Source organism: Antennarius striatus, chromosome 6 (genome assembly GCF_040054535.1).
Source record: "Antennarius striatus isolate MH-2024 chromosome 6, ASM4005453v1, whole genome shotgun sequence".
Taxonomy (NCBI): Eukaryota; Metazoa; Chordata; class Actinopteri; order Lophiiformes; family Antennariidae; genus Antennarius; species Antennarius striatus.
The window spans coordinates 15,069,506-15,085,106 of NC_090781.1; the positions used below are offsets into that span (position 1 = coordinate 15,069,506).

The 15,601-nt window shown below is 39.0% G+C and overlaps 2 protein-coding genes across 3 annotated transcripts in view; both read right to left on the minus strand.

The window, feature by feature from the left end:
* Positions 1-2,919: 2,919 nt before the first annotated feature.
* On the minus strand, positions 2,920-5,388 carry mlnr (motilin receptor). Its single transcript, XM_068317892.1, has 2 exons — positions 4,605-5,388; positions 2,920-3,227 (listed from the first exon to the last, which is right to left on the minus strand). The coding sequence occupies exons 1-2, from the start codon at positions 5,386-5,388 to the stop codon at positions 2,920-2,922; spliced, it is 1,092 nt and encodes a 363-aa protein (XP_068173993.1).
* A 3,034-nt stretch (positions 5,389-8,422) lies between these two features.
* fndc3a (fibronectin type III domain containing 3A) overlaps positions 8,423-15,601 on the minus strand; it is a 55,447-nt gene continuing 48,268 nt past the window's right edge. For both annotated transcript variants that reach the window (XM_068316829.1, XM_068316828.1), the window contains exons 22-26: positions 14,864-15,216; positions 12,793-13,005; positions 12,370-12,536; positions 11,403-11,527; positions 8,423-10,891 (exon numbers count right to left, since the gene is read on the minus strand). In XM_068316829.1, coding sequence (XP_068172930.1) covers positions 10,568-10,891; positions 11,403-11,527; positions 12,370-12,536; positions 12,793-13,005; positions 14,864-15,216 — 1,182 coding nt within the window. In that variant the 3' untranslated portion in view covers positions 8,423-10,567. The remainder of the gene's footprint in view (positions 10,892-11,402; positions 11,528-12,369; positions 12,537-12,792; positions 13,006-14,863; positions 15,217-15,601) is intronic.

Here is a 15,601-nt window from a genome sequence, read left to right on the forward strand (position 1 = left end):
TAAAATAATTTTTTTTGCGATTTCTGTCATTTTTTTGTCTCAGTGTAAAGCAAAGATCACACATTCAATAACACATTCTAGTGTAGAGGATGTGCATAATCCTGCAAGTAGGCCAGGTAGCTTTCATGATCAAACACCTCAGGGTTACCAAGCATGTGTTAGCCTGAAATTTGCACAAATCTGTCAAATTATGTTGGAGAAACTTGGCCTTGACTTTTGAAATAGTAAGGTTTTTGGTTAAATAATTTCTAAAAGCTTTAGAAGTGAAGTGGTAATATAATTAAAGTTTATAATAATTATTTTAGCCATTAAAGGTACAGAAGGTGCACGGAGTGCCTGCTGATTTCTTAAAGTTTGAAATTAAATTAAATGAAAATCTTTGCACTTCTGGATCCATGGAGAGAGAAAAAAAAAACTCCTTTCACGGGAAAAAAATGAGAAATGAAGATTCCTGTCTTATCCAACATCCATTTTACTTAGCATTCATGTGGTCACATGGAGGACCAGCAGGCATAGGAAACCAAACAGGAGGTGAAGTTTTGCTGATAATTTGCAGAAATGGACAGAAAGTGAAGGCTTATAAGCATCACTTACAAACTCATCCTATAGGTGGACTGCTGTTTTCATGTAGATTCCAAGAACAGAGAGAGACAGAGAGACCCTGGTTCCCCCCTCTGGTAGAAATGTCAATTACGTCAGCTACATTGACATAATGTTGGTGAACGCAGCTGCATTACAGGATTGCAAGCAGAGTGGTAAGCAGAAGGAATATAACATCACAGTAATTAATAGAACATTAATGCTACAAGCCTTTTGAAAAATATACCTATATATTTTATTTATATATCTAGCATCACCTTCCTTTCGGCACATCCCTTTAGGAGTCACCACAGAGTGTCATCTTTATTCCATTTTAGATTAACGCTCACATTTGTTTGGCAAAGTTTTTTCATGCTGGATGCCCTTCCTGCCGCTTCTTCCACTGTTGTATGTCGCGGGGTTGCTGGAACCTATCCCAGCAGACTTTGGTAATGGGGCAGGGTAAATTCTGGGTGTGACACCAGTCCACATGGAGGACAAGCAAACACGTATGCACACACTCACCTCTATGGACAATTTGAGACTAGCCAATTCACCTGAAGTGCATGTTTTTGGGGGTTGTAAGAAGCCAAAATACCTGGAGAGAACCCGCACAGACACGGGAGAACATCCAAACTCATGCACGGAGCAGGGCTCGAACCAGGAACCGCTTTGCAGTGTGACAACACTGCTACTCACTGCGCTTCCATGTCGCCCAGCATCTTTATTATAATTATGATAAATAAGTACCTCTGTAATTCAGATCTGTGCACAGCTGTGTGCAGGATGTGAGAGGTTTGATGATAGAGTAGAGGTCAGGGCCTAAAGAGTAGAACTTAAACAAACAAACTGTATACTTCAAAACTAAAAGATTCGAGGTGGTGTGAAGAAGGCCAGAGGGAGGTGTTGACAGCTCTGCATGAGCTGTTTGCAATCGCCAGCATTATCGGAAAGGAAAATAAGCAACAGAGGAGCGTGTGGAGGAGTCTGTGGGATATACGCTAGAACCCACTGCTTCATCTCCTCTGACAGAGATGAATGGCTTGGTGAAAAAAGTGTCATGAGGATGAGTCAGGCGAGAGCGACTTTGTCTCTTTGTGTTTGTGCAAACCAAGGCCTGGTGAGTCATAGGTAAATATCACACAGCCTCTTTTAAAGAACAAGATGTATGGGAGAAAGTGAAAAACTTATAAACGCATATTTTTAGTTTAGACTTTTTATAGGTTATAAAGCATAACTTTGATGTTACCTTTCTTGCTACTGTGCAAGAGGCACCAATGTGCGTCATTTCTAATGTGAATGCAGCATCAAAGAAAGAATTGCACAACATTATGCAAGTGGAAGCAATAAAAACAATAAAACCTGGCACTGCTGACAACCTGATACTTTTTTTCCTTTTTAAAATGCACTCGGAGCAGCCATTACTTTGAATATGGTGATGCAAGGACATTGGCTGGTATTGTAAATCAAACATAGAGCCCACATAATATAATAGCAGTGACAGATTAAATATGATAGGCGACACATATGCATCACCAACACCTCAGGGCGCAGGTGGTCTCTGCATCACACACACAAACAACAGGTACCCCATTTCACTGTAATTTGTTTTTTTCTTTTCAGGTTTATGTTCCGTCTGTTAGAGGGATGGTAAACAGCTTTACACACACACACACACACACACACACACATGCACATGCACACGCACACATCTGAACAATTAATGGCCCACAGCTAATAGGCTTACTTGCTTTGTTTTTCTTGATTAAGAGAACAAACAGCAACAAGTACGATAACAATTGTTCACCATACATTTACTAAATTCAATTTTACAACTGCCAAGACCACAATTAAACATTACAAATGAACAGTCACGTCAAATGTGACAAACATCATTTTTCACTAACAAAGATGAATGATTTGCTGCTGATTGATACTAATTGTTGACTGAAATGGTGCATGTGTTCATTAAGCACTGACATCGAGCAAGAAAAACATGGAGCAGGGCACAAGAGGTAACGTCTTTTGTATGGCGTGCAACACTCAAATAAGCAAATGTAAATGACATAGTTTTCACTGAAACCTCTATTTTCTTGACAAAAAGATAATCGTCAGGCACGACTGAATATCTTAAACAGTAGCTGTGAACAAAATGCCACCGAGTGGTAGAAATCTAATTTTGCATTGAAGTGCAGAAAAGCACTTCGATCTTTTCTAGCTCAAAAAAGATCAAATGCAACAAGCATTCCTCCGCTACACAACTTCAACAGGTTTCACCTTTAGCTTACACTCCTGAAAAAAGCAAATTAAGTCAAACAAGCCTCTAAAGTTCACAGGGCCTCAGACTCCCGTCAGACTTTCGTTCAAGGTGGAGATGTGGTCATTGACACAGAGTTGTCTCAGACCATGGTGAGCTTGTCTGGGCCTGTGGTGTAACAGGAAGAGACGCTTGGCTGCAGTCCTGTACTTCCGTGACATGAGGTTGTAGACGACAGGGTTGATGGAGGCGCTGAGGTAGCAGAGCATCATGGAGGCCATGTTGAATTTCTGGCTCAGCATGGCCGTGTCATAGTCGTCCACCTGGGCAAAAAGGTTTCTACCAATGTGGTAAGGCAGCCAGCAGATTATGAAGGCCAGCACCACCACCACTGGGAGTGAAATCAAATTAAATGAGGAAAATTAGTACAATTTTTAGTACATAACATAGTTCTATTAAATACTTATTTCTCTCTGCTTTTCAGCTAATGTACACTTCTTTGAAGCACTACTCAAAAGGTCCTTGCAGTGAAGGACCTTTTGAGTAGTGCTTCAGTAGGCCTTTACAAGATTTATGTGATTATTACCTAAAATAGCGCATACGCTCATTCTGAAAAGATCCATGTGATAAGATTTGATTTAAAGAATATGTAGTAAAGAGTATCTAGTAAATAAGTGCACAAGTCAAGGGCATCTTCTGTTTCTTCAAGTACAGCAATCTATAATTCAAATCAAATTTTTCAAATAAGTAACATAGAGCATACAACACAAACATCCGAAATGTCACATAGGCAATACAAATCCCACAAATAAATTTAAAAAAGAACAAAGGTTTATTGAGCTTTTGAGAGACACATTAATCACTAGCTCACTAATGTTGATCAAAATTTCCCAGTGGATAAAATTGCAATGAGTTTGCCTCTGAGGGGTAGTAGGTTCTGAAATTAGAATCTGATCTTAATAAATAAAAGAGACAGGTATTTGGCCCTCATAAACCAAATTATTTATGAATAAGTAATTGCAGTTATTCATAAATGGCAATAATAAGAGAGCAGAAATACACCGGCAACAGATACTGAACAGATAAGTGATATATTGATCTTCTCTAGTTGTATGGGAAGAATGATCATTGCGTGACTGCTGACATGTGTGACATATGCAGATTAAAAAGAACTGTGAGAGCATGCAAATTTCCATTAAGGCTGATTCATGGAAGCCTATGATGACAATCCAATTTGGGATTCAACAAATGTGGATACAAATGGCAACAGATCTGACAACATGAGCTCTGTGCAATGTGTGCTCAGCTAATGAACAGAATTAATATCCTAATGGATGCATCATGATTAGGTATTTGGTCAATGCAGTTTGGCCTAGCTACAGTCTTTTACCGTTAAACAGGGTTTCCTGCACAATATGCCAGAGCTGCATATTAAGCCAATCAGTATGTGCAGTTGCAGAGCATTAGCTTCAGACAAAATGTGATTCACCAGCTGATACCAGCAACAGCCTATTGTACCAGCTTTCTCCTCCACACACTAACTTGCATTAAAAAGCCCCGTCAAAGCACCCTGAGAGAAGTGTATTGAACAGGCTGGTGAAACCACTTTGGGTTTAACATGTAGTACAAATTAAAAATATGTAGAAATTTTGATTAAATATTCATAGAGAATGAGTGGCAGTGTGCCCTGATTGCTGTCTGTCATCAGCATTAATGACACATAACACATGTCTCCCGACATTAAGAACAATAAGAACAACTCACTTACCCAGAATCTTAACTGTTTGCCTATGGGATCTTTCACGGGCCAAAGCACAGGGGCCTTGCAGATCATTTTTCATTTTCCACAGTTTACACCCAATGGAGCCGTAAAGGAAGAGAAGGCAGAGCATTGGACAGAAAAAATAAGTGGTGGACATCCAGAGCATGATGTGCAGCTGTCCGGAACTGATGGCGTAGCTTGTGTGCTTGCACTGCCTTGTGTTGTCATCTGGATAGGTGTCATTGTCGTACTCCACCCCAACCAGGAAGAGTGTGGGCGCGGCAGAAACCAGGGCAAAAACCCAGAGGGCAAAAATTATGTACTGGACCCTGCGTCTGGTCACCACCACCTTGGTCTTGAGGGGGAAGCTGATGGCCAGATAGCGTTCAATGCTCAGAGCAGTGATGTGAAGTATGGTGGCAGAGGTGCACCCCTCAAATATGTAGTGATAGAAGCGGCACACTGCTTCACCAAATAGCCAGGGCACATACTTCCACAGGCGGTAGAGGTCAAATGGCAAGCACAGGAAGATGATAAGATCAGACACCGCCATGCTGGACAAGTAGAGGTTGGTGGTTGTCTTCATGTCTTTGAAATGCTGAATGATAAGAATGGTCATGGTGTTGCCTGTAACACCGATAATGAAGATGAGGATGCAGATGACAGTGACAGGGATGAGGGTTGAGGTGGGGAAAAGGGAGCCCTCGTAGTGGTGATCGTCGATGTTGTACTGATCCATGGCCTCTGCTGCACCAGCATGAAGGTCCACCTTGGGTCTGGTCCAGGGCATGCCAAGCGCCACGACGTGCTGGCACACTAATGTCAAATCAAGACTCAAAAAGTAGCTGCGTAGAGAGAATCGGAGTAATACAGGACAAGTCTAAGTAGGTTCTCAGACATCCAAGTCAAGGAAAATCAAGAAGAGCACACAAAGAATCAACAGCTTGTTTAAGGTTGGTTGAAGACAGTTTACCTCTCATCCAAGAGGCTTCTTCAGTTTGGACAAACAGGACAAGCCCTGACATTTCAAAAGTTTGGTCTTTCTTAACATCTCTGAGGTTGATGCATGGATGTATTTTGTAAATTTTTCTTTTAATATGTTTATGACATAACTGTGATGATATACGGTACTCTTCTTCAATGTCTGAGCAATATTGCCTGTGACTAAACTAAAACATAGATCTAGAGAAGAGAGTTCTAATCTGTCAGTCATTATAAAAGTAATGTGAAGGATTGCACTTCTATGTGACGAAATTATACATCAAGATACTTTTGAGAATTTTTTATTTAACCACAATGTATTCATATATTGTATTGCTACTATAATCCTAGGTCTTTCATGTCAAGCCATTCATGAACCAAATAAATTTATCTGATTGATAATACGAAATAGATCTTAATAACCATAAAAAGAAGAATTACATTTTTCAGGTTATTCAGGTTGAAGTTTTCTCACTAACACCTTGCTCTGCAGTTAATACTGTCATTTAGCAAATTTAATATTGTGCTGTGAACTGTGATACAAAATCATAATCATCATAATCATTTTACAATGGAAGTGCCTTAAAATGGGAGTTTGATAAGAAACATAAAATGTGAGAAAATGGTTTTAGACCCCTTGGAGAGTTTTTATTTTCTACATTTTCTGTTTATATTAACCTCAGGCAGTTATTGCTTTCTTCATATTCATGTATAATCTGACTGCCTGCGAGCAGTGCGTTGTACCTGGCATTAAAAGGCTAAAAGGTAATGCTCTATGTGACTTTAAATTATTTATTCCTGCATATCTTTGTAGGGATTATGTTAACTCAAAACGGACACTAAATAAGAAAACTTGCCTGCTAATTAATTTTCATGACATACAATTCTGAAAACAAGCGAATGCAAAAAATACATAGCCATATACAATAATTCTAAAAATGTGAAATATAATTTTTTTCTAAAATGTGGAAAATCACTAGTACAATTCGTTACCTTTTGCTATAGAGTATAAAGATATCCTTATTTAAAAAGTAACTTTGGCGGGGACGATACCTTTGAAAAGAAGCTGGTCTCTCTATCGTTTAACTTTTTTCTTCAGCTCGGTTGTGTTACTGTGAGTCGATGCAGAGTAGCAGCAGCAACAAAATCTCATGAAGTGGTGGAGCCAGTCGCCGAGGCTCAACAAGCAGTTGAGCTCTGGTGAGGGAGGAAGAAAGGAGCACCTCCTCCACAGCACCCCGAGGAGTCAGGGAGTAAAACTGAGGCTGTCTGCCCACGTGTTTGTCTAGTAATCTTCATAATCAAATGATGATGTGACTGATGACGGTTTAAGCATATGGACTGAATAAGATTTGAGGGGACCCCACCAACAACATTGATGCTCTTCACAGAGAATAAGCACAGCTTTAGGTTGGTAGTAATGTGGATAAAGAATAAATATATAAGCAAAATATACTTTTAAGACAAATATAACTTTATAAATAAGGGCATCAATCACTGTAAAGCCAGCTTGTTTGCTAGATTTTCTGGAACAGTCATTGAAAAATGTGTTCTGTCCATCAGCTCAGTTTATCTGCAGCTCCTGTCTTCCTAATTAATGTGAAGTCACCTTTAACTTTTGAAAAATAAATATCAGTGATGCAGTTGATGGATGCAATGTTGACAAATTCTGTGAATTCTGGTTTATAGTTACAAGTAGAATAAAATACCGTAAAAGTTTTTATGCTGTTGCTCGAAAGAAAAATCAGGCTGTACTCCTTTTGACAAAAAATAAATATTTTGGTGGTGGATGTAACACTTGATCTACACCATACTGGTTTTTGTTCTGTACATTACTTGTCGTTCCCTACCAAATGTGTTGCAAATAAAGGCCTCCATGGCACAACCATGGACATACTCAGGTGTCACTTCCTGCTCTACAGGTTTTCATGCCCACAGTAGCATTAATCACCACAGCCTGAATGACCTGCTGGATGACCAGCAATGTGGTCTGTTGGTTCAGAGCCACCATATCCATTAGATCTCAATGAACCTTTGTAACAAGAGTCACACTGACATGAGGTTGTATTTGAGTGTTTACACAGCCAGATGCACCACTAGGAACTAAAGGGTCAGCAGGAATGTTTGTCTTTGTTTATGCCTGTCGAAGACCTGACAGGCAGAGCTTATTTGTTCATTTTTATTGTTTAAAAAAAAGGTCCAGTCTGTCTCTCAACTAGAGCTAAGAATGTGACCGAGATTAGTAAGCCCACTTTTCACTCTCATTAATCACAGCTCTCTGTGCAGGAAACAAGAACTGTACCTTCTTTGAAAGTTTTATCTTCTCATTCACATTTTCAGACAGTCTACAAAAATTATATTGATATATATATATATATATATATATATATATATATATCTCATCTGCTAATATGGTAGTGTAGCAAAGTAAATGTATGTACTACTAGCACCTGACAATGTGAGTACTGTCAGTACTTTTAGTGTGAAGACTTCTGTGATGGCTGCGTCCCAGTTCAAATCATGTTAATGTTACACTTACAGGCTAACCTCCACCCTGGCGCGTGGAGCTCCTTTTAGGCATCTTATTTGTTTCTATTTAGTTTCTGTTTCAATTACTACATAGCATCTGACTGAGAAGGAACATGTTCTGGCAATAGTGGATAGATTGTGTACTCTGGAAAAAATGTTTCCATCCACATTATGTCGGGTGACAGCAACGTATGATTATCATATATGATTATTTTGTAGTTACTGATAATCTCAAAAGTAGACCTGGAATTCAAACAAAAAAAATTTATTTCTGAAATAATTTAAGTAATCAAAAATCAAAACTTCACACATGATTAAGAATTATAAATCTTTTATTGTGCATGGATCCTTTGTAGATATCATGGCTATACAGATACAGTTTCGATACATATCTATGATTATACACTTTTCCCATAACGAACATTTTTAAGTGATATGTCTGGAAGTATGTATAACAAATATCATTTTGGAATGTACGGTGTATGAGGTAACTGCAAACATTAAAATTACATAAAAATGGTCTATTTTTGTGCATATTTTACTAATTTTTGTAGCATTCCATTAATTTCTCCAACAAAAGGTAGTAAACCCAGATTGGAGAGGTGTTAAAATGGCACACGCTGCAATCGCTATCAAAAATAGGAATTTGAATTATTTAAATGACAAGGAGAAGACATTTGTCTGAGACCCAATCATGTAATTATCCAAGATGTTTTGCAAGGTACCTGTATTTCATTTTTATGGGTGCAACAGCAATTTATCTGCCCAAAACCAAACAACACTAGACCCTACGGCCAGATTACCACTGAAAACTCAGTTTAGGCAATCTGCTACAAATATTTAACACATAAAGAAAAGGCAAATTTAGATTCACAGGAAGTACATGATATAACACAATTTGTATCTGTCATTCGTGTTCCATGATTCATGAGTACTCAGGATTTATTATTTTCTCTGACGAGTATTAACTTATATTACTTCAATATTATAAAAAAATATACTTCACACATATATAACTTGACAAAACAAATCAAAATTAATCATGATACGCAGGACTACTTTCAATAACTCTCCCTATTACATTTTATTACAAACACTAAATAAATGCTGCAAAGTAAAACACATTTTAGTGTTTACTAATACTAAAAAGAAAAAGAAACACCAAAACATAAGAAAAATTAAGAAAATTCTCCCAAGATTTTTTTTCCTCTCCAATTAAGGCCTCTGAAACAACCGGTTTGTATTTATTTTTCTTCTTTTTTTTCTTGCTAACATCAGCTGTTTCAGTGACACGTTATGTGATACTACAACTTTTAAAACACCCAAAACACAAGGAGGGCTTGCACAATCTCAAAGTGTAAAATGCATCACAAGACCAAGACGCAGTTAGTCAAGGTTTTCTTTCACTAAGGTGCAAAAATCAATTACTGGGGGGGGGGAACAAAATAAAACAAAACATACAGGTAAGCATACATTTTTTTGTGCTGGACAACAATAATTTGGAGTAAAGCAGCAGTATAACTATATAATAGTAAAAATAATTAGAATTCACTGTTAGTTTGGTTTTTTGTTTTCTTTATACTGATTTTTTTTTTCTCAAACTTACAGGTCCTTGTGTCTTCACTGTACAAAAATATACTAACATTTCTCCAGTCATTTTTGCATCCTTAAACATTCTGAACATCAAAAAAGGTTGGAAAGTGCTAAATGAGCCTTCTATAATATGAGCAAGATTTAAATTTCCATATCCTCTTTTGCAAGTCCCCTGAAAGTCAAACAGGGGGTAAAGTCCCTTCATCTGGCCCTGGAGCTATCCCAGCCGTGTACCTCTGTGGCATGAACTACGAACTACATACAGTATACATATCTGGACACGCACACACACATGCACACACACATACAAACAACCACGCACACACACCACTGTGCAAACACTGGCCCACCAGGTCCCAGGATCAAATAGCACATAGGTTAATGACACACCTACATACTATTATCAGAACAAGTCTATCAAAAACAATTTCATACTAGACACACCAATGGAAATATAAATAATGACTGTTATCAATATATATATATATTATATATATATATATATATATATATATATATATATATATGTATATATCTATATATATATATTACACACACACATACACACACGACAGGTTCACAAGTCCTTAACGCAGGAAGCCAATCTTGATGGAACACAAATTTGAATAAACCACAAATTTGGGACATGATAAAGGCAGGAGAGTCAGGAAACTGTCAGGGATGTCAAATAGATGTTCCTCGAACTTTAACTGCTATTCTGCCCTCACTCCTCAGCCCTTCCTCACTGCAACGCACCCAACATGATTACTCATTGACAACAGAAAGGTACAAAAGGAAGTGTACAAAACAACAGGACTGAAGAAAAGAATAAAGCTATAACCCTGCAGCTGGGTGGCACACACTGCTCATTTAATGACAAAGTACTGAATGACAAAAGCGATCAGAATAGCGATGACGGCAAAAACCATGAGGAGGAGGAAAGCACACTGCTCATCTGTCAGGCTTCGTCTGGCTCGGTTGGACTCTGTGGTGGCCCTGGACCCTGAGCCGGCCGAACCACTGCCCGCTGCTGCATCGTTCCGCTGGGGAGAGAGGGTCACTGTGGGGCTGTAAGGACCACTAAGCTCAGGAGTATCCTGGCACTGCCTGATAGCGCACACCCGGAATCTGTAGTCACTGTTGGGCTGCAGGTTCTGGACATGGAAGGAAGTAGCAGAGCCTTTGTATGCCTGCAAAAAAGGAGATAAAACGAAAATACTTAAAAAGTGTTGCAAAGAACTGACAGAAGCGAATTGCATCAAAAACCTGTTTCCTATACATGAGTCTTGAGCCATAGCCACTGAGTCTGACAATAAGGAAGGACACACACTCCTGCAGGATGGCAGCCACATATTTCAACTGCCTAATTTGATTGCAATAATGTAGAGAGATTAGCATAAACCTGCAGTGGCCATTACTCCGCATTTATCATGGCTGGAGGCCCCTGAGAGGGGAATGAATCTGTTGACAGGGACTAGACACCTGGGATGCTTTACAGATTAATGACCTTTGCATAATGGGCAATTTAAAGACAGCAGTGGCTCATACAAAAATGCAGCAAAGTCACAGTGAAAACATTACACCTCTAGATCCATCTTGATCTGCATAAAAAAGCCACTGTGATAACCGGTATGCAATCCACACATAGGAACACCAGACATGAATAGAGACAGCCAAACCTTCAATCAAAAATGGCAGTACCTGTTTAAACTCAGAGTTTCCCATCATGCACTGTAAAGCATAGAGGATTGGATCTCCCTTCATTGGCAGCAGGGCCTCCCATGTGACTTCGCAGCAGTTGTCATCCAGACGTTCCACTTTCGGGGCTGGAGGGTGGACGAAGAGGGAGACGATGTACACTCTGATAAGCATGCCTCTACCACTGGATTATGAATTCTAATTTATTCATAAATAAATACAATATAACATACAAAAACTCAATGAAAAGGAAAAAGATTGCATTAGCGATGACACTTACATCTAACTCAGAACCCCTTATAACAAGATCACTATATTTTTGCATTTTTGTACAATGGCTCATTTGTGTAATGCAGAGTAAGTTCTAAGAAGCTTTACAAGTTCCCCCTTAAGCTCCATGATAATGAGTATAGCTCTTTTTTTACAGGTGTTATTTAAAACAAAAATCAAAAATGATAAGCTAGATGCAGTAAAGGGTTAATCATTAAAAAAAAAAAACAGTAACAAGGAGGTTTATGATCCCCTGGGGTATTATTTTATTATTTAGCTTAGGTTAAAGTGGCTAGCCTGAATTTAAATCAGTTGGTGGTGCATACTTCACCGTGTGGGGCAGCAGGCAGTGTTAATCATTGCTGACAAATTGGCACATAACAGTCTTATTCAAAAGAGACCCAGCACTGAGAATAAAATCCACTTCCTCATTACGGACCTCAACTTGTGAGATCAAAAGAGGCTTCGTAGAGGCTGGCTAATAGCAAAGCAAAGAGCCCAACAACCTGACTCATGTTGACAAGTGAATCCAAGACTTCTGGGTCTTAATCAAACGCAGACTCAGGCAAAGTGAGGGTTAAAGCTGAGCATGTCAGCCGTGAGTTATCATAAAGATAATAAGAGCTGATCTGCACCGGGTAGATAGAGACAGAGCGAGCGAGTGAGTGAAAGAGACAGAAAGAAAGAGGTGCTGCTGTACCTTTCACAGGGGCTGGAGGAGAGCGTGGGGTAGTGAATGTGTAAACATTGGAGAAGGGCCCTTCGCCCGCCTCATTAAAGGCCTGGATGCGGAACGTATAAGAGGTAGACTCATTAAGCCTCTGGACTTTGTGTGTGTGGCATGGTCCTTTATACAAGGACAGAAATCTGCAATGACAGGAAAAAGAATAAATTTAATGAGTAGAAGAGAAAAGATGATGAAATGCAAACAAGATGAGAGACTCCTCTGTCAGGAAAAAGACTTAAAGTAGATCATTAGTTTCTGTCTTCTTACAAAAACACTGGTACATTACTTTCTATGTACTTCACGATCCCTGATGTAGATATTTGAAGCTTCTGTTCCCACACCTCTCTCCTGTCAAAGATTTGACTCGTGTCACGCTCTTCACTTCGGCTCACTGACCTGCCACTCTTGTCCCCCATCTGCAGCTGATACTGGAGGGCATCTGAGGTTGAGGCTTTGGTCGGGCCATCGCCCCACTTGAGCCTGAGGGTCTGGTGGCTGAAGGCGGTGCACTCCAAACGGGGTGGCTGTGGAGGCAAGGGCTTTGTCTTCAGCTTAAAAGAATGACTAAAAGGTCCTGCTCCCAGGCTGTTCAGGGCTTGGATTCGAATCCTGATACAAAAAAAGAACATATTTCTAAATCAGAGAATTGAAACGACGAAAGTGACTTAAGCAGAAACACTGCAGTGACTGTCAAAGCGGCATTAACCGTATCTGATTTCATTAGTCAATGGTGATGTTCAGCCTTTTGTAGGGATCTGTAAAAATGACAACAGATCTTGACAAGGCATCTTTTTGTGAACACATTTACCCGGAGTCGGCAATTTAATTCATCCATAGTCAATGTGAACACAGAATATCGCAAAATATATGTTACTACAACATCCATCCATAATCCATCCATCCATTCTTTGCAAAAAGATAGCAAGTTATACAAAGATATGCAGTGGTCCCTCCATAATCACAGGAATCCTGTTCTAAAAGTAACCCACTAAAGGGAAAATTCACAAAGTAGTCAGCTTTATATTTTACAAATATTATAGATGTTTTAAGGCTGTAAAACCCCTCACTACACAGTTTATACACTTTTTTCAGACGGGCATCAACATTTCCACACTTTTCTCTCATGCTTAAACACACAGGACGCAGAACACAATGCATCGTCAAAAAAAATATGCAAAATTTCACAAAAAACCCCAAAAACTGAGTCTGCGAAAGGTGAACAATGTTTAACCAAGGGATCATTTTAGTACCAAAATAAGAAAGGCACTAAATAGAACGCATGTTTCATGCAAGGCCCAAAAAGACCGCTTAATAATATCACATCCAAATACTACATATTTTCCCAACTATAAAATTAAACTAATAAAAATGGTTAAAAAAAATAAGCACAATCTCGCAATCTTAAAGGAAGTCAACAACAATAATTTGCTCCTTTCATCCAAACCCTCACAAAAATGTGATGATTCTTTCTTTTGGGTACATGCCTCCCTTTTTCTGCCGCGTTAATTGGACTCCATAAAGCAATAAATGAGATATAAAGGGCCAACAAAGCTGTATCTTCAAATGTTAAATAGAACAATAAATGCTCCTGATTGTTTATCTGTAAAGATCCAGCAACAAGACAAATCAACAGACATGCATGAGAAAATCAATTTTGACACAGTTAACTAAGCAGTGATAGGTATTCAGTAAGTTTTATAGGTATAAGAGGGTTGTTCACTCGCATCTCCAGTAAGTGATACTGAGAGGTAATTATCACTGCCAAGACTACAGGCAGCATGCTATTCCACAGTAACAACCATCATTTACTACATTCTCAAACCAGATTAAAATCTAAATAAAATTATCTACAGTACTACCACTTTACCAACTTCTTTGGTCAATGATGCAGATAGATTCATAGATTAATGTTCATTTCAAGTGTTGCTCTATGATTGATGAAAACACATTTGACGTCGTTATGTTTGGGATGTGAGATGTCAAGAATTCAAACGCAGATCATTTATCTAAATATCACTGTCTGAAATGTTTTGTCAAATCTGATGTATAATTTGACACACAGCTAATAAATAAAACACATTTTTTAATCTAGTATCACACTTTTAAGTACAGACAGTGCCCAACTTACAAGGACAATAGGCTCCGTCTGTTCGTAGGCTAAATTGTTCGTAAGTTGTTATATACATAGTTCACCTTCCTTCCTGCTGCAAACCCCCGCTGAGCAGCACTGCTCCATACGCACATGTCCAATCTCCTTCATCTCTAAAAACTACTGTAACTTAGGAAACAGCCTCTCAGAAACTATTGTGTTCCTAAGTTGGGACTGCCTATGTATTACATTTCAAACAATATAACAATGAAATTATTATTTCATTTTTACATTTTATTACTCTTGGAAGCTCCTTTTGATATCTGGAAGGTAAAGGAGCAATACAACATTTTGATGTCGGGTTGAGGAAGCACCCACCTATAGCTGGTGTCAGGCTGCAGGTGCTGGATGATGTGTTTGGTGACAGGACCAACAGCAATGGGCTGGCGCTCTCCAAGGTCAATTAAGTAGGAAGTGATCTCAGAACCATGATCACACGGGGGGTCCCAGCAAATACCCAGACAGGTAGAGGGAGAATAAAACTGTGGAGACTGAGGATGACCATCTTCGTCGTCGTCTTCTTCTTCTTCATCTTCATCGGTTTTACTCTTGTACCTTTGCATCTCTGATTCCTTTAGTGCATATATGTTGCTGACGCCTGCAGGCACAGAGCAGGGTGTCTGGCACAACACTGCCTCGCTGAAGGGCCCCACGCCAGCGACATTCACAGCCTGTACAACGGCAGATCACATGAGTCAGATGTTGAAGTCAAAGGCAGCTCTCACTTGTGATGTGTAAGAACCCATGTAACACTTAAGTTCATCCACAACGCAGATTTCCAGTGAAACATGATCCTAAGAGCTTTAATGAATTGTAATGTATGGTTTGGGGATTCCCCCCCCCTCCAGTTATAAAATGACATACAAAACTTGGATCATATGGGTTAGTTTCTGCTACACAATGCCAGCTCCTATGAATTAAAGTTGGAAATGTAAGAGTAACTCAGAGAGGACCAAAGAGGAGTGTGGGTTTTACAAATGTTGTGATTAGAGAACAGTACATTGCATGAAATGGAAGTAAGAAGGATGAAAGAACTAAAATTTAGTGATAGAGATA